General features: G+C 42.9%; 1 protein-coding gene across 5 annotated transcripts in view; it reads left to right on the forward strand.

The window, feature by feature from the left end:
- The window catches only part of LOC117417847 (caskin-1-like), a 117,458-nt gene that overhangs the window by 85,003 nt on the left and 12,559 nt on the right, over positions 1 to 19,896 (forward strand). For 3 of the 5 annotated variants that reach the window (XM_034030228.3, XM_059035471.1, XM_034030231.3), the window contains exons 7-15: positions 253 to 361; positions 798 to 906; positions 1,564 to 1,658; positions 9,883 to 10,000; positions 13,743 to 13,961; positions 16,685 to 16,789; positions 17,659 to 17,777; positions 18,225 to 18,312; positions 19,628 to 19,728. In XM_034030228.3, the coding sequence (XP_033886119.3) occupies positions 253 to 361; positions 798 to 906; positions 1,564 to 1,658; positions 9,883 to 10,000; positions 13,743 to 13,961; positions 16,685 to 16,789; positions 17,659 to 17,777; positions 18,225 to 18,312; positions 19,628 to 19,728 (1,063 nt within the window). The remainder of the gene's footprint in view (positions 1 to 252; positions 362 to 797; positions 907 to 1,563; positions 1,659 to 9,882; positions 10,001 to 13,742; positions 13,962 to 16,684; positions 16,790 to 17,658; positions 17,778 to 18,224; positions 18,313 to 19,627; positions 19,729 to 19,896) is intronic. The other 2 variants (XM_034030232.3, XM_034030233.3) reach the window with 2 other exon arrangements.

Below are 19,896 nucleotides of genomic sequence, written 5' to 3' on the forward strand. Positions count from 1 at the left end.
GCGGGTAACAAATTTATAATTCACCAGTCCTTAAAGGTGTAATAACCAAGCATTTGAGTGGTAGACTGTGAGGGTGGGGATCAGGTAAGGTCCTCCTATTACCTGATGCATAGGAAGTAAACTTATACTGTGGTGGCAGGGTTAAGTGGGTTCACGGAAAAGTCTGGAAAAGTTTGATTGCAAAGTATTGGTGCATCACGAAAATGAAGTAATGTGATTTGACCTGGGGTTCTGTTCTTTTTTAACCCACAGGCTGCTTCTGCAGGCTGGCATTGACATCAACAGGCAGACCAAGGCTGGCACAGCACTGCATGAGGCAGCTCTCTGCGGGAAGACAGAGGTGGTGCGCCTCCTGCTGGATGTGAGTCTCATTGTGGAGAACGTAGAGACACCTAATGGTCTTATGTGTCAGCTGGTACTGGAGGGAATCAAGCCAGAGGGAGAGAGCCACCAGATGCTTTCTCTCTGAAAGGCTTTTATTTAATACATAGTTCTGTTGGACAAAACGATTTTGATCAACTTTTTAGATTATTTTTTAGAAAGCTTTGCATTCTTTGAAATATTCCCAAAGCATTTTGAGGGCATGTAACAAACCGGGGTGGGTGTAGTATACAAACATCTGAAACACTGAACACCATACAGCTAACGCTTAGTGTGTGATGGCTTTCTCCTCTAGGAAACTAGGATCACAGTCAGGTCAATGTAATGAACAAAGTATGCATAAACAAACTGTAGTAGTCTTTCCCATCGTTCCAACTGCTGTCTGGGATTCAGTGTGTGTTTTCTGTCCTTGTCAGAGCGGTATTAATGCCCAGGTCAGGAACACATACAGTCAGACGGCCCTGGATATCGTTAACCAGTTCACTGCCACACAGGCCAGCAAGGAGATCAAGCAGCTGCTCAGAGGTGAAGAGAGAGATGCTCTATGTGTTTCAATCGCTTTCAGGTTTTTGGGGTTTTTTTGTACAGAAATGTATGGCCAGATTGCAGTGTCCTTTGTTTTTTCTTTCACCTCTCAATTAACATACAGCTATGGCCAAAAGTTCTGCATCACCCTATAGAATGAACTAATTTTGCTTCATAAGGTCAATTGAAACCCGCTGGACAAGGTTACGTTAACATATTGAATTGCATACCGCTTTGTAGTTTTCCATATACTCAACGAAAAACTGACCAAAATTGAAAGATTTGACATTTCGAAATCTGATATGAAATACTGTACTACTATTATGGCTTCCGGTAGGGACTTTTGCAATATTATTTTGTAGTTACTTTGATTACATGATAAAATATCTAAATTATGTTTGTCTATTTTTTTTGTTGTTTTTTTTTTTGTTTTACTCCTAAAATTCTAGTTGAAGCAGAACTTTTGGCCATAGCTGTACAGCAGTTAAGATTTAAAATGTGTTGTGCTGCAAAAATTATAATTGTCCACTAAGGCAAAATTGTAATTTGGGTAACGCTTTTATCTTTTCGTTGCATTTTTCTTATGTAATCATGTTTATCCCGGCTGTATTTACTGCAGGTCATCTTTTTGCTGTTTTTCTTTTTTGTTCTTGTCAGATGCCTCAGCTGCCCTGCTGGTCAGGTCTATGAAAGATTATTGCAACAACTACGACCTGACCAGCCTGAATATCAAAGCTGGAGATGTCATTACAGTAAGTACCAGGATCACTCTACACAACAATAGGCTAATTCAACTACAACATGCCAGTAAGGTCCCCACAGCGCCATTCACTGGGACGGATGGGGATGGAGGGTTCTCTTTTCAATACAAGGAACTGTTTAAATCAATTAAAACAAATGAACAATATGAAATAAATTATTGCTGTTCTCCTTTTATTGTTTTTAAAAATGTATGTTTATACAGAAAGTAAATTCGCTAGTTCATTATAATATATATATATATATATATATATATATTGTAACAAACTGGAGGGGTACCCTGCGGGATACTCCTCTCACCGGCTTCCACCGACGAGCACAGACACGTAGAGATTGCAGGCAAGTAACTTTTATTTACAATATTCAAACACAAGAGACTCTTTAAATCACTGAATGCCCTGTACGGGACACTAACTGTCTCACTTCTTCGCCCCTCTCTATCTATTATAGAATACCAAGTCCCTACAGGTCGGAGCCTGTAGAAGTCCGCTGCCTCTGCTGGGGTAATCCTGCAACACGGGTAAGTATCCACGGACTCCTCGCTCGCTGCAGGCTCTCTGGCCCAGAGGTAAAAACCGCACCGACTCCCTCTGCTGGAGTCTCGCTGCAGCACAGGCAAGGACAGCGCCGACTCCCTCTGCTGGAGCCTCGCTGTAACACAGGAACAGGTAAGGACAGCGCCAACTCCCTCTGCTGGAATCTCGCTGTAACACAGGTAACAGGTAAGTATAGCGCCGACTCCTTCTGCTGGAATCTCACTGTAACACAGGTAACAGGTAAGTACAGCGCCGACTCCTTCTGCTGGAATCTCGCTGTAACACAGGTAACAGGTACCGGGAAGACTCTTGGTTGGAGTATGTAATGGGGCCCTGAATAAGAGCTCCTGGATGAACACTCCTGTGCCCGCCTCCTAAGCAAGACGTGCCCAACGGCGTTGATGACTGTATCCAGACTGTGGGGACGAACCCCGGCAGCCAGTGTCCTGGGTGGTTCCAGAGCACCCCTGTGTACAACGTGCTTATTTTCCTGTTACAATAAAACGTGTCCTGCAAACCAAACTGTTGTTTTCGTCTGCTTCCTTTTCCTTTTTATTTCTACCCGCTGCTCCTGCAGCGCGTACTCATACAGTCTCTTTTCCAGTCCCGGATACCTCACACAAATACACAGTCGGCCGCCGTGACGGTCCTCAACCGACACGGAAGCTGCGGAACTGTTTTACTTAATACTGACGAGCGGCGTCCACACAAACGTTTAAATAAAACAAATTATACTAGCAAAACAAAAGGCTACCTCACCAAGAGGGAAACCGCTCACAATTTACACAAAAACAAAAACTCTTGTTCACAAAACAAAACTCGTTCGCTTTACCTTGCGAAGTTTTAACAACACTCTCTCTCTCTGGGTATTTCCTGCAGGACAATCCGGCGGTGCTCCCCACGATCACCCCCGTCCTGTCCTACCCTACTTCCTTATATACCCCAGGAACCCCGCCCTACCAATTAGTGCTCCGGTTCCTGGGTGCTGTTTGCTTCATTTTTTGTAGTAACGCCGCCATTCCTTAAAGGCGACGTTACTTCTTTCTTACATATCCTCTTCCCCAGCTCCAACCTATCGGTTAGAGCGGCCCAACTAACCCCGTGTTTTCTCGACAGCCCATCCGCGTTTGCATTTTGAATCCCCCGTCTATGTTCAATCCTGAACTTATATGGCTGCAAAGCTAAAAACCAGCGGGTTACCCTAGCATTTTTCTCCTTATTCTCTTTCATGAATTTTAGGGGTGCATGATCTGTCACTAGGGTAAATTCTCTGCCTAACAGATAATATTTCAACGCCTCAATTGCCCACTTCACTGCCAAGCATTCTTTTTCAACCACGGCATATCTTCTTTCTCGTGGTAGAAGTTTTCGACTTAAGTACCCTATGGGGTGTTCCTCCCCCTCAACTATCTGCGACAAGACTGCCCCTAAACCTACTTCCGATGCATCTGTCTGTAATATGAAAGGCTGGGAAAAATCGGGTACATTCAACACCGGGCTGTCACACAGTATCTGTTTAATAGCTTTAAATGCTTTATCAGCCTCGGGGCTCCACTTAACACGGACCGGGGCCGATTTTTTTATTAAATCTGTAAGGGGTGCGGCAATGGAGGAAAACTCCGGCACAAACCGTCTATAATATCCTGCTAACCCTAAGAAGGCTCGTACTTGTTTCTTATCTCTTGGTATCGGCCAATTTGTAATTGCCTCTACCTTGCTCGTTTGTGGTTTGACTTTACCGCCCCCTACAACAAACCCCAAGTATTGCGCTTCCTGTAAGCCCACAAAACATTTCTCCGGGTTTGCAGTTAATGCTGCTTCCCGTAAAGACTGTAATACGGCGTTCACTTTTTCAAGATGCGTCTCCCACGAATCGGTAAATATCACAATGTCATCGATGTAAGCCGAAGCATACTGTGCATGAGGTCTTAATATGATGTCCATAAGCCGTTGGAAGGTGGCGGGTGCGCCATGCAATCCAAATGGCATTACCTTATATTGGAACAGTCCTAGGGGTGTGGCAAATGCAGTTTTTTCCCTAGACTTAGGGCTGAGGGGAATTTGCCAATACCCCTTTGTGAGGTCTAAAGTAGTTAAGTACTTCGCCGAACCTAATCTTTCAATCAACTCATCGACTCTAGGCATAGGATATGAATCAAATTTCGATACCTGGTTGAGCTGCCGAAAGTCATTACAAAACCGCCAAGTTCCGTTGGGTTTGGCCACCATCACAATTGGACTGTTCCACGGACTCGAGGACTCCTCGATGACGTCCAGTCTTTTCATCGCTTTGACCTCGCGAACGACTTCGTTCCGTTGGGCCTCCGGGATCCTATAGGACCTAACCCGGACACACACCCCCGGGGGTGTGTGGACCTCATGTTGGATAACCGTTGTTCTTCCTGGCATGGAAGAAAACACATCGTGGTTAGCTTTCACACATCGCTGTACCTCCTGGACTTGTTGGGGCGTAAGGGAGGGACCTATATTAACCGATCTCCCTTCTAGTCCCTTCCCGTCTTTTCCCAAGGCTACCAATGCGACCAATTCCTCCCGGTCTACCCACGGTTTAAGAAGGTTAATGTGGTACACTTGTTCTTTCTTTCGTTTATCCGTCTGCCTTACTTTATAATTAACTTCTCCCACTGGAGCTATTATTTCATACGGGCCTTGCCACTTAGTGAACAGTTTACTCTCTGGGGTTGGTACTAATACCATAACCCGGTCTCCGGGTGAAAATTTCCGGCGTACTGCCGACCTGTTATACTGACCTGCTTGTCGGGCCTGTGCTTCCTCCATATGGGCCTTTACTATGGGTGTTATTTTTGCAATTCGGTCTCGAACCTGTAGGATATAATCTACCACATTACGTCCTGACGAAGTTTGAGCTTCCCACGTTTCCTTAGCTATATCCAGAATGCCCCTGGGCTGTCTCCCATATAATAATTCAAACGGAGAGAACCCGGTTGAGGACTGTGGTACCTCCCGAACAGCAAACATCAAATAGGGCAATAGGAGGTCCCAGTCCCTCCCGTCTTTGGAGGCCACTTTCCTTAGCATCGACTTCAGGGTCTTATTAAACCTCTCCACAAGTCCATCCGTTTGAGGATGGTACACTGACGTTCTAATAGGGTTAACCTTAAGGGTAGTACAGAAATCTCTCATCAACTGGCTCATAAAAGGAGTACCCTGGTCCGTCAACACCTCCTTCGGGATACCTACTCGAGAGAACAAGTGTATTAATTCCTTAGAAATCGTTTTAGATGCCGTGTTTCGTAAAGGGATGGCTTCTGGATATCTGGTAGCATAGTCTAATATGACTAGGATATATTCATGACCCCTAGCCGACTTATTCAAGGGCCCCACCAAATCCATCGCTATTCTTTCAAACGGGACTTCAATAATCGGGAGGGGTTGTAACGGTGCTCGGAAACCTGGATTTGGACTCGCTAACTGACATTCTGGGCATGATCTACAGTATCGATCCACTGCCTTTCTAATGCCTAACCAATAGAACCTTCTCAATATTCGTTGCAGGGTTTTTTCAGATCCTAAATGTCCCCCAAACAGATGTGAATGGGCCAAATATAACACCTGAGATTGGAAAGCCTGCGGAACCAACAACTGTTCTACTGGTTCTTGATTGAGCTGAGTACAGCGATACAGTAGATCGTTTTTTATTATAAAATGCTCAAGCGGGTTAACCACAGTATTTTCAACCCTGCTGCCATTTATCGACACCACCTTTTCCCTGACATTTACTAGCGTGGGGTCTTGTTCCTGTTCCCTCGCAAAACTCTCACTGGGAAGTTGAAGACACTCCTCCCAAGAACCTTCCCTTGGGTTGTCTATAACCACTTCCTCCGACTCTGCAAGTATTTCTGCCTCAGTGCACTGAGTAGATACCCCCTTGCTGTTGCGTTTTGTCAAGACCCCAACTAAACTCTGTACCTTAGTGTCACGTTCCTGTCTCCGCTGTCGGCGGGACTTCCTTTCTTTTACACAATGACTTTCAATAAATAGGTCCGGGTCTGTAAATGGGAAAATCGCCTGGGGGCTCTCTGAAGGCTTACTTTCCTCCTCCATAGTTATTCTAGGCTTGGCCAATTGCCTATTAAATTTCACCAAGGTGTCAAACCCCGGAATATTTCTACCAAGAATTACTTGGTGGGGAAGATGGGGGACTACTCCAACCCGTAAGTCTACGATCTGAGACCCCACTTCAATAGTAACTACGGCTGTTGGATAGTGCTTAACATCCCCATGAATACAAGTAATCCCTGTTTTGAATCCCTGATCCAATGCGCGATCTAATAATAAATCGGGCGTAATTAACGTAATTGCACTTCCCGAATCAGCGAGAGCCTCCGCCCTTTTCCCATTGACCGACACCAAAACCAAATAAGGGTATGCCCCGACAGGGTGACGTGGAACAATAATGTTTCCACAGAATGAGCTCTCTGCAATACTGGGTTTAATCACATTACATTCCATCCTTTCCTCATTCCTGCAGTATTTGGCAATATGGCCCAACTGATTGCATTTAAAACACCTATAGTTTCCATAACCCGGGGCCTCAGCCCTTACCCCCTTGTCTGTCCCCAGTCCCTTCACGGCCTCTGACCGCTCTTCACCCCTCTCCGGCATCGCCGGTCGCTTACCCGAACCCAAGTCCGATCGAGTCTTCCACGTGGGTGGTCTCGAGGTCCTCACCGCCGGGTTCTGGGGCTGACGAGAGAGTTCTTCTGCGGCTAACTGCCGCTCCACGAGGTCCACAAACTCATTAATGGACCGAGGGTCTCCTTGGCCGACCCACTTCCTTAATGGGGCCGGTAATGACCGTAGATACCGGTCCATAACGAGGATCTCAATGACCTTTTCCGCACTATTGATCTCCGGCTTGAGCCACCTAGTGGCTAAGTGAATCAGGTCATACATCTGTGACCTGGGTGGAATTCCCGACACATAGCCCCAGGCGTGATATTTCTGGGCCCGCACAGCTGAGGTCACCCCTTCCCGAGCAAGGATCTCCGCTTTCAGATGTGGGTAACTCTCAGCTTCCTGCGGGGCCAGATCATGGTAGGCCTTTTGGGCCTCTCCAACTAAAAATGGGGCCAATATTCCCGCCCATTTTTCTGATGGCCACCCCTCCCGGGTGGCGGTGCGTTCAAACGCCAGTAAAAATGCCTCCACATCATCCTCCCGCGTCATCTTCTGCAGGACGTGGGAGGGTCGGATTGAAGACACCGGTGGTAGTGTTGCCGTCTGCTCCATACGCCCTTTTAACACGGCTACCTCTTGCCGGGTTACCTCCAACTGTTGGGCGTGCAGCCGGTTGGTTTCCTGCTGTACTTGAATACTGTCTTGTTGGATGGCTGTTGCATGCAACAGCGCACGAATTAGTGCGTCGGTGTTCTCCATCGTTACGTTCTTGTGGGTCCGACTGAAGTGTGTTTCCAGTCGTTAGAATCCCACCGCTGCCACCATATGTAACAAACTGGAGGGGTACCCTGCGGGATACTCCTCTCACCGGCTTCCACCGACGAGCACAGACACGTAGAGATTGCAGGCAAGTAACTTTTATTTACAATATTCAAACACAAGAGACTCTTTAAATCACTGAATGCCCTGTACGGGACACTAACTGTCTCACTTCTTCGCCCCTCTCTATCTATTATAGAATACCAAGTCCCTACAGGTCGGAGCCTGTAGAAGTCCGCTGCCTCTGCTGGGGTAATCCTGCAACACGGGTAAGTATCCACGGACTCCTCGCTCGCTGCAGGCTCTCTGGCCCAGAGGTAAAAACCGCACCGACTCCCTCTGCTGGAGTCTCGCTGCAGCACAGGCAAGGACAGCGCCGACTCCCTCTGCTGGAGCCTCGCTGTAACACAGGAACAGGTAAGGACAGCGCCAACTCCCTCTGCTGGAATCTCGCTGTAACACAGGTAACAGGTAAGTATAGCGCCGACTCCTTCTGCTGGAATCTCACTGTAACACAGGTAACAGGTAAGTACAGCGCCGACTCCTTCTGCTGGAATCTCGCTGTAACACAGGTAACAGGTACCGGGAAGACTCTTGGTTGGAGTATGTAATGGGGCCCTGAATAAGAGCTCCTGGATGAACACTCCTGTGCCCGCCTCCTAAGCAAGACGTGCCCAACGGCGTTGATGACTGTATCCAGACTGTGGGGACGAACCCCGGCAGCCAGTGTCCTGGGTGGTTCCAGAGCACCCCTGTGTACAACGTGCTTATTTTCCTGTTACAATAAAACGTGTCCTGCAAACCAAACTGTTGTTTTCGTCTGCTTCCTTTTCCTTTTTATTTCTACCCGCTGCTCCTGCAGCGCGTACTCATACAGTCTCTTTTCCAGTCCCGGATACCTCACACAAATACACAGTCGGCCGCCGTGACGGTCCTCAACCGACACGGAAGCTGCGGAACTGTTTTACTTAATACTGACGAGCGGCGTCCACACAAACGTTTAAATAAAACAAATTATACTAGCAAAACAAAAGGCTACCTCACCAAGAGGGAAACCGCTCACAATTTACACAAAAACAAAAACTCTTGTTCACAAAACAAAACTCGTTCGCTTTACCTTGCGAAGTTTTAACAACACTCTCTCTCTCTGGGTATTTCCTGCAGGACAATCCGGCGGTGCTCCCCACGATCACCCCCGTCCTGTCCTACCCTACTTCCTTATATACCCCAGGAACCCCGCCCTACCAATTAGTGCTCCGGTTCCTGGGTGCTGTTTGCTTCATTTTTTGTAGTAACGCCGCCATTCCTTAAAGGCGACGTTACTTCTTTCTTACAATATATATATATATATATATATATATATATATATATATATATATAACCATTGTAAGGCCTTACCTCATTGATTACATCTTTTGGCCACTCCCTTATTCCTGTTCATATAAATTAAAACAATATGTACCCACCCCTAGCAGTTCAGAATATATGTTTGTATGGCTAAATTGTTAATCTAATGGGTTATCTTTGGTATTTATATACGCCATTGATTTTAACCAATGTTGTGTAAAAAATATTAGGTTTGTCACTGCCGCCATACACTATTTATTCTAACCATATTACTTCTATCAGATGATTCCACCATTCTGTTCCATGACATGAAGTGGCACTGTGCACAACAGCGCCACCTGCTGCATGTAGACAGAGTGACTGTAACTGTACTGTTACTATGCCGGTTCATGGGAAAAACCTAAATGATATAAAATGGTAGAGTTGACATAAAAGCAATACAATGAAGCTCCTTTCTGGTGTTTAATTAAAGGCAGGTGCAAGTATAATACAGGTACTGTATAAACTGTAATTTAAAATTGATTTAAAACTTCCCAAATGCTGTAGATGGCACTGTAGACTGTATTATTCTTCTGCTGGTAAAATATATATATATATATATATATATATATATATATATATATATATATATATATATATATATATATATATCTGTGTATTGTCTGCAGTGTCTGGCCAGTGTCATTTTCAATATAATGTGTATATTATTTTGTAACGGTAAACATCCTCTCTGTTGTAGTTTTGAGAGAATGGCCATATAAAATAAATCTTTCCTGGTGAGATAGTAAATAGATTTTTAAAAAACGAAACAGCTGCATTTAATCCTTTCTTGGTTTTCTTTCTTTCGTTGCAGGTGTTAGAGCAGCACCCTGATGGCAGGTGGAAGGGCTGTATCCATGACAACAGGACAGGAAATGACAGAGTGGGATACTTCCCTTCCAGCATCGTGGAGGTGATCAGTAAGAGGACAGGTGTGCTGCTTGAGGTTCTCAAGGGCGGGAGGGTCTGGTGTGAGGGGATCTGACCTTTGTTACTGGAAGGACTAAGGGGCTGAGCTGTACTGTACAACCCTTTAAGGATTGGTCCTTAGATCTAAGCTGGTTGAACTTGTAAGGGAGGCTTGTTGCTCTATGTTTTCAATGGGGCACTTTTCTGTCTGTGTGGACAGGGGAAAGGTGTTTAATATTTTAAAACCTTTTTTTCAGCAGTCCACCAAGAAGCTGCAAAGCTGTTTTTTTTTTATTTAACTAAATGCTGATAGTGTGGTCTTAAAGGGTTAAAAGAAAACCAATGAAAAATTCTATAGACCAGGATATTGGCATATGTTACTAATCTGGTTGCTAAACAGCAGGATCGCTTATGTTTATCTCAGAATAACACATTTAATTGAATAATTGCAGAACATGATGGATGTTGGGAGGGGAAGGAGGGCGAGGAGGGTGAGGAGGGCGAGGAGGTTGAGGAGGGCGAGGAGGGCGAGGAGGGTGAGGAGGGGCTTAGGTTGCCAGATAGAGTGACAGAATATCTTGGTCTAAAAGGTAGAAATAAAACTCAAGTAAAAAAAATAATAAAAAAAAGAAAAGAGAATTGGAAGTTCAAAAATAATAATAATAATAATAATAATAATAATAATAATAATAATAATAATAATAATAATAATAATAATAATAATAATAGTAATAATAAAGGGTGTGAAATGTCTTCATAAAACCTGGTCAGATAGCAACAAAGGCAGAGCATCCCATGGACAAAGTTAGTGTGATGATGGACACTGTATAGAGCATGTGTATGTTTGGCACCTGAAACGAAGTGACCACCGAAAGCAAATGGCAGGAATCGGTGGCCGCTGAATTTCAGACACCCTGTTTGCAGGTATTGAGGTCTGGTTGCTTGGCTGACGCTACAGACGGCACGTGTCATATTGGGGGTGAATGTTTCATCATCCGGGTGTCGGCCCTCACTTTTATGTCACACTACCTGGTATCCTGTTGTCCTTGGAGAGGGTTGTACTCACTAAAGCAAAAAACAATTAAATTATTTTTGCTGCCGGTCGCTGAGTGTTCCTTTAGTGTCTTTGGACTGCTGTTGGCTGTTGTTTTTTTTATTGGGTGGCTGGTTTGGCAAACAGAAGTTGGCAGAAACAGTATGTTGTTTGTTTTTTGAACACCACTAGTGTATGGAGCAGAAAAAAACACATTGCTTTTACTGGCTTTTACTAGGGTTTTGGTAAGGACCACAAAGGAAATAAAATACCAAAAATACCAAAATGGATGTGCATTATCCCAAATGTGTCTTGTGGGTATAAATGTGCTCACGTCTAAGCAAAAGGATATGAAAACGAAACTTCTGTGTCGAAAACCAGTTCACACCAATAGAATTCCAGTTCCCTCCAAGAGAGGTCCAACAGACTGTTGATATCACAGCATTTAGTAACCCAAAAAACTGCATGTACAGTAAACAAACAGAAACCAGGCTAAACGATCCACACAGAGCTGCCTCATGGGACTGACTGATTTAAGGACGAATCAGTATATGCAATAGCTGGTGCAACAAGGGTGGATGTGACTAGCTTAAATTTGCTCTGACATTTTTCTAAATTAATTAAAAATGAAAGCATAACTGTAGCCATAGCAGCACTGTGGTGCCGCTAAATGAAATAATGTTTCTCAATAGCGTGACAATGACTGTATCAGTAGTATTATTTCGATTTTATAAAAGCCATTTCATGTAGCATTGTAAATAAAACAATATCTTACAAATCCATTACAGCTACTGAAATGACAACTTATAGAACTAGGCATTGATTAATGTATTTACTGTCATAACGTGAACAGCTAGACCTTGTTGTGGCATTGAAACCTGCAGCAGATTTCCCAAATGTCTTTGCACAGATCCCGTAGTGTAATATATGAGCAAGAACAGGCTGTTGCTGGCAACTTTTATAAGAGGCTTTAGATCAGCTAGGAATGTTCCAAAACCCTGGTTGACCGGTATTAGAAGAATCGCATTACTGTACCCGGTTGTAGCCCAGCTGGGCTTTCGAGAACTGGGCTTTGCGATAATTTAAAAGCTAATCATTTTAGAAACTGCTACGTTTTCAGAACAGACTATTATAGCTATCAGCAGATTGTGCATTGAAATGATAGTTCTGCAGAGATGTTTGATACTCTAGATACCCTTACACACAACTGCCAGCAAGATCGAAGAGGTCATTTAGTTGACCCAAAAGCTCTTCTTAAAAAAGTCTTAAGAAGATTAAAAAGTAGGAACACCTTACAGCAACACGATCCTGCTTTGAAGCAAAGGCAAGTAAAAGTGAACAGAATTTGCAGGGAGGTTAATTGTGTTTAGATTTATTGTTTCTATAGGTACAGTGCTGCATTGCTGAGTACTAAGAATGGACCATTGTAACATGGGGCAATATTGATGCTGGGACGCGGTAATGTAATCAATCATTTTGTGATCTAGAAAGCCAAAATTTCAAATAACAGCAAATTAAATTAAAAGACACATTCAGTTATGTAGCCTCTGTAAATCATCTAAAGGAGATTAATATTAAACTAACATTTGTATGGGTAGTTCAGATCTGTTGTTAAGACCACTGCAGTATTAGGCCCCTAGGGCTTGAGAAATCTAATATAGTAACAAGATTTTGCTTCGTAAGTGACTAATGACTCGGCGGTAGATGACGGATCATCTGGTTAAGACAATGAATCTGCAGCAGTTGGAAATTCATACTCAATCATGTTCTCACTGTAATGTTCACACTAATCCAGTTTAACTGAACCCTAACCCCAGTGTACACAAGAGGTGACAGAACACATGGGATACAAGGTCATGGCCTGGTTTCATTGTCATTAACTGTCTCTCAGTGATCTCATTTTAAATGGAACTGTTTTAACCATCTGTGTAGAGTCTAGGAGATCCATGCTCTGTATACAATGTTAAAATACACATTATAATAGTTAGTTTTCACAGCTTGGTGACGTGTGTCTAGTGTTATTAAGCAGGTATTTGTTTAAACGTTGTTTAAGGGTAACATTACCGTGTACGTTGATCAGGTACTGCAACTGGACGCAATTGAAAATCTAACTGTTATAAAATTGTGGTTTTAATACATGTTACATTAACTAGGAGAGTTGCAATCAAAAAACAATAAGGTTAGCAATGAAGCATAGGGATTATAGGAAATCATTTCTCAAGGAGGGTCATGGGAACAGGCTTGTCTTCAGAGAGTGTATTCTGTCGTACCCAGCGCTGTAAAGTGGTTTATCTGAATGAGATCAGAATCTCTAGTGTTGATCATAAATGCTATAATCAGGAAAGAGCAGACATTTCTATCTGCTCAAATCCTATTGTTGTTGCCCTTCACATATATTTCCTCTAATATTTCTACATATAAGAACATTTTATATATACAGTATATATATATATATATATATATATATATATATATATATATATATATATATATATATATATGTTTTATATATGTGTGTGTGTTTATGTATGTCATCACTCACGTCAATAAACAAAACAAATTTATGGCGTAATTCAATGTGGCAGTGACAGCTTCTGACTGAGAATGCAAAAACGCTTGCCTTTTCGGAGGAAAAAAAAAGAAAGTTTCCTTTCAGATTCTCTTTTTTCTTTTGATTTCTGTTGCTTAATTTGTTTCCCTTTTTCCTTCTCTTATATTTTTGTTGTTACTAGGTTCATGGAATACAGTCATTTGTACCCAACAGTATCAAAAGATACAGATTTCTGCGTCGTCGTACGGCCCTGGCGCCGTGGTTAACGGCGAAATGTACCATCAGTTCCATTACTTGCCGCCACCTCCACCTCCACCTCCACATTCCCATCAGCCACTTTTCAGTTCCTTTGGCTATCACAGGTCCTATAGTACTTCAGAAGAGCTGCACTGTGGACAAGGTAGTTGACTAGCGGCTTGCTTTTTATTTATTATTATTATTATTATTATTATTATTATTATTATTATTATTATTATTATTATTATTATTATTAATAATTTATTTATTCGCTTCTAATTTTACTTAGTCACATCTCAAGTGTGTCCTGGTTATCACCAGTTTGAGTTCACCTTATTCCATTCACCTGGTTGTGTCCTGGTTTCTCAGAATGCGGAACCATCTCCTCTTTGCCAAATGGTAGCATGGGAATGTCCAGCATACACAGCCTGCAGTGGAGTAAGACGAAATCCAAGGCACAAGATAGATAAAGGATTACTCCCCTGAGATTTATTTTGTGTTTTCTAAGCTTTACTATTACTTTGGTGGGCTTTCTTCAGATCGCCTCCTCCAAGGGTTTCTAAAGCTTGCCAGGAAGCACCAAAGGGCAGGTGCAGCTCTAAACTGCTTCCCCACTGCTAACCTACCTTGTGGTTCCTGCAGTAGTCAATTTTAACCATGCTGGCTGTAGAGAAAGAATGAGTGCGTTAGAAATATAGCCACAGAGATAATAAGTACTGTATTCTTAATAAAATTAACAAAAACTTAGTATCGGATACAAATAACTAATATACAACACACCAAGTACAGTAACAAATCACTAAATAAATCACAAAGAAGTAATCTTCAGGTGACCCATCTAGGTACCAAAATAAAAATTATTATTATTATTATTATTATTATTATTATTATTATTATTATTATTATTATTATTATTATTACTTTTGTATGAGTCACCAAGGTCCATATTGTTCTAAAATGTAAATGTTTTATTTCAGGGGTAGAAACTCTTTCTTTTGTTTTGTTTAGTTTGAAGTCAGCAACTTTATCAGTTTCAAAAGGATAAAAGAGCTAACATTGTTTGAGCTCCGAAACAGGCCTGTTTTAAATTAGTGTTTAATAAAATCCCAGAACCAGAAAACTAGTCAGGTAACCAAAAATAACATTTTGTATCGCTTTTACTGTATCGTGGTAGCCACGTGCTGCTAGGAATTTCAACCCCTGAAGTCCTGTATCTTGTTTCTGTCCACACCATTAAATTTGTACTTGCTAGCAGAAAGAAAAAGTTATATAAATACATTAAATCAGAATTGTTCTTACAGTCTTCCGTAGCACTTCACAACTTCAACTTTATAATGACTGGGTGAGTGGTGAAAACAGTACTAGCAAGTACAGCTTTAAGTGGGAATGGGGACAGCTGCTAGGTGCTGAAGTGGAACGTGCATTGGCCATTCTCCTCACAACCTCTATCTTCATCTGGCTTTGTTTTATTTCTTGATTCTTCTTCGTTTTTGTTTTTTGTTTTTTGTCCATGTTTTTCCTTTTCCTATCTGAGCTATCCTTCAGTTTTACTTTTCATAAATGTTCCAACCATTCTTACTTGTTTTGTTTAGCACTAGGGTTGCTAATTTATAGACTAGAGAGTAATTTGAACATGCAAGTGAACCAGACACTCAGGACTGTGGCCTTGAGAGCCACGAGAGACTCTAGACCTGGCAGTCTTTATTTTATTACACTCAGCTTCACAGCACAGATCCCGTCAGAAACCAGAAACAAATCCATCTCTCACACAGAAATAGAAATGCAGGCTTGCAGTCACCCACATTTTGTGTGTATGTTCTGTTATTTATTTATACAGTGTAACTGGACAACAGGATTTTAACATTTATTTTATTAACCAAAGGGTTTTAATTTTTAGCTGGGAAAACTAGTTTAACTGGTTGTTGCGCCCATGTTGCGGGAGGGAGCTTGGATGTGTTAGCTATGATCCAGACACCACCCCGTCATACACTGCCAACACCTGCGCTTCCCGGAGGTCAACCAAGCACCTGAACCTTGGTTGTCTTCTAGATCTAACAAGGTCCCAGCCCAAATGGTCCCTTTTGTGAGTGTCCTTGATTATCAGTTGCCACTAAGTTTATCACCGGATCCTTCCTTTTAAGTCAGTTCAAAATACGATAGCTCAATCCTAGGTGATGCAAAAGCTTTGGCCATAGCTGTAGAGATATGTTGAGTATTGCACAAAGGGGTAGAAGAATAAGCATTGTGCATGCATCTCCAGAGAAAACTGAGTGCTCAATATGAGAACCACAGACTGTTTCATCAGTGTATCGGAACGCTCTAGTCTGTCATTGAATAGTTGGCTATTGTCAAAATCCTTCTCTTTAAGATGGTGTAACAGAGACGATGTAACAGAGCCACACCTCCAACTGTAGATTGTCATAGAGAACCACTCAAATTGTACTTCCAGCAGTGCTGACCTTGCGTACAACATGTAGTCCAATGTAAACTGGATATAGGAATAAACATGGAGCATCAACAGCAGGTAAGAAACAACAACAAAGTACACAGCGAGTAGTGCGCCGAAGGATTGACATGTACAGAGAAAGACTTGCATGTACAAATTCCTTTTGAAACAATCAAGAAGTTCAGTAGGGAGGCAGTCCGATAAAATCGAACTTTCGAAAAAACAGCCCTCCAAACTTTGAGGGCAGCTGTGACCCATAATTCCTCTTCTGCCCTCCTCTCGAGGGTGCAGAAAGTCTTTTCATGTCAGTGAACCAGCCATCGCTGTCCTTCCCTCCAGCTCACTCTGTCCATTCCCGCTGTGGAGTGAGGAGCATGGCCCGCGTGCCCAGTGCAGACGCCAGTCTCTGCCAGCTGGTAACGTTGGTTTCTGTGTTGAAGGTCCCCGAGGCTCAGAATCCAGTCCACATGGCTCACCCACCCTGGCTACGGGCAGCTCCGCTGGCGCCAACGAGGAGATCTGGGTTCTGCGCAAGCCCTTCGCAGGTAACACCTGGCGCTCCCATCAGTCAATCAATCAAACAAACCCTGTACTTAACACAACTATCCCTAATATACTGTGGCGACTTGATCCCGTCACACAGCGAAAGCAGTTTTAAAAAAAGGTTTTGCAATAAAAGCCACTCAGAAACTCATTACTTAGGTCTGACTGGAATCAAGTTTTCATTCTCATATACAGCAATAATGTTGATAAAATGTTAGTTGTTGTTAGGTTAAGTGTTGGCAGCCACCAACCAAATGACTTTCCCAGATGCCGGCCTCACACTTCAAGGTAAGTAAAACTGTCATCAGGCTGGGTCGTGGCAGTACCACGTTCCTAGATTTCTGCGGTCGGGTAGCTAGAAGTATGTGCCACCATCATCACACCTGCTTTTGTCATGAATTAAAGATCACCCACATTGTGATCGTTAATTTACATGTTGTGTAGCCATTCCAATCTGAAGGGATTTCACTGAATTCTGTGCAGTAAAACTGCTGAGGTAGGTAGAGGGCAGGAACTGAGATGCGTGTTTTCTCTACTCTAGGTATGATCAGAGCAGAGGGAGGAGTTAGTAAGTAGATGGTGCTAATAAGGTTACACCTAGCTGGATTATAAATCATGGATTTGGTGTGCGTGTGTGTGTGTGTGTGTGTGTATGGAGAAACATTTAATAAACACCTCAAATGATCTAAGATTGCACTGTTTTCCAATGGTGACTGGCCAAGAGTCAACTGCTGAAAGAATCACCATGTTCACACCTCTCCAAAATCAACAATGAATCAGAGCTAGAGACTCAAGCCCGGGTTTGTGGAAGCCTTGTGTGAAAGCGGCTGACCTCTCCCCTCTGTGTCTGCTTTCTTCACGGTGGTGGCAGGCGGTGATCGCAGCAGTGTGGGCAGCTCGGGGAGCGTGGTCAGTGCCCGATCATCTGGGAGTGGACAGAGCGCAAGCAGCAGCATCCACGCACTGCACGCCCAGGCAGAGGGTGTCAAGGTAGGATCACAGAGAAATACTGCAGACAAGCTGTAAGGTACGAGCTCTGGATTGAGTAGTGCTTCGCACCACCAAGACTTATGCAGGAGGCTCTAAAACTGCATATCCAACAGTTTTCTTGTGGTCCCCATTTGGATCTACAGAGTGGTGTTGTAATGCATGGTACTTAAGCTAGTATTCAAGTCTAAATGCTCCGTGATGTTTACATAGGTATTAAGATTTTGGCTACGATATAGTTTCTTATCCTCCCATGTTCTGTAAACCCATTGTCAATAAACCTACAATATTGTTTTCTATCCTGACCTGTTGCATGAAGATCACCCCAAGGAGTTGTCTAAAGTACAGTCTGGAGCCGTGGGTCATAGTACCACCATGCCGGACTGAAATACTTGTAAGTGACCTGGCCCCCTTTTTGAATATGTATTCCTCTTCTTTTTTACAACAAAGCTTTTGGCAACAGTCCTGTCCCAGTCCCAGAAGGCGAAGGAACACCTTGCTGTTGAAGGTTCTGGAAAGTCTTTGGACCAGCCTGCAGGTACTGCTGTTCTTAATCTCCTCACTTGCTTTTTTTCAGTGCCAAGCCATTGCTTAAAGAGTGTTGCTCTCACTTGTCATATGTTAAACAGGATGCTCCACTTTTGAAATCCCAAATTACTTTTTTTTTTCCTGATACTGACCCGCTGAGACAGTTGAAAATGAAAAGGGGGGTCAGGATTACTTTTTATACACACTGTAAGTAATTGCACAGTCCTGCCAAAAGCGAGATTAGGATCACCTTGCACAGTTTTTGGTCAGGTCGTTTTCAATATTTAATGTGTTCCACACATTTCCTATTCAGATAACAGCTACTTGAAAGTTTGAAAGTGTAAGGGATATGGTTCGGTTTAAAGAACGTATATCATATTTTAAGCTGTACTAAATCAAGCAGCATGCATGTTTTTTTTTTGTTGTTTTTTTTAAATGAATGAATTTAGCTGAAATTAAAAGAAACGCCATATGCACTCCATATACTTCGTAGACATTCAGTCTATTTATAATAGGCTAACAGATGATTTTCTGTGTGTAGATTTTGTTTTATTGTGTAAAACTTATGGCACTATACTATTCAACGACTGGAAGACTAAGGCATCATTTTCTGCCAATGTTGCCTTTCATTAAGTACAATTGTAAATATGTCTCTGTCTTTATTGTGTCAGAATTTACAACATCTGCAGAGTCCCTGCAGCTCCAGGCAGTTGGTCTACCTCTAGTTATGCAGATCCACTAGCCTTTTTCATTAAATGCACATTTGCGTAGAGACAGTAAAACAGACTATCACTGCGGATAGACAATCATGAAATAAAGTATTTCTGTTGGTAAACAGATCATTTAAGACTTCAATGAAAAGCCCACATGGAGCATTATAGTGGGGCTGGTTATTTTCGCAGCAACACAAATGCTACAATAAGTTTTCTTTCACTGGATAATTCTGCTGTTGGATCTCAGGGGCAACTCATTAAAGAGAGAAAACTACCCACTGAAATGCATACAATTTATATTCATATTATAAATGTGTAGTTCGCCTTGATCGTGTTTACGTGAAAAAACCACCTCGTCATCCATCTTCCTTGTACTGTAGAGGATGGTTCATTTGTAATCTATTATCTCTCCACAGTTAGCCAGCTGGCACTCCAATATCACGAACAATCCAATTACTTTTAACCTGTGAGAACCCTGGGCGACAGTTCCAGCATGTCTGTACTGCTCTGATTCCAATGCATTCCTCAGCACAGCTCTAAAGACACCAGGGGGAAAAGGAGGGCCTTTTTGTGACGTTGACGGGACCCCTGATCTTTCTGTCTCACCACCAGGGTCCTCACGTCCACAGAACGTGGCCAGCTGCCCCTACCACGAGCAGCCTTACGGGGACCAGCCACCACAGAGGAAAGCTGAGGCAGCGTCCGAGGGGAAGGTAAGCCCATCTCGGGAAAGCAAGGCAGAAAGAGCACCTGTATAAACCTGTCTCCCAGTCTGTAGCAATCATACTTCATGAGTCAGCCTCGTCTCCAGAAAGCAGAAGATGCTTCGTAAACATTTCCTTTCCCATATCAGTGCCTCTATACGAAAGACCTTTGAATTC

This window comes from Acipenser ruthenus, chromosome 13 (assembly GCF_902713425.1).
Source record: "Acipenser ruthenus chromosome 13, fAciRut3.2 maternal haplotype, whole genome shotgun sequence".
NCBI lineage: Eukaryota > Metazoa > Chordata > Actinopteri > Acipenseriformes > Acipenseridae > Acipenser > Acipenser ruthenus.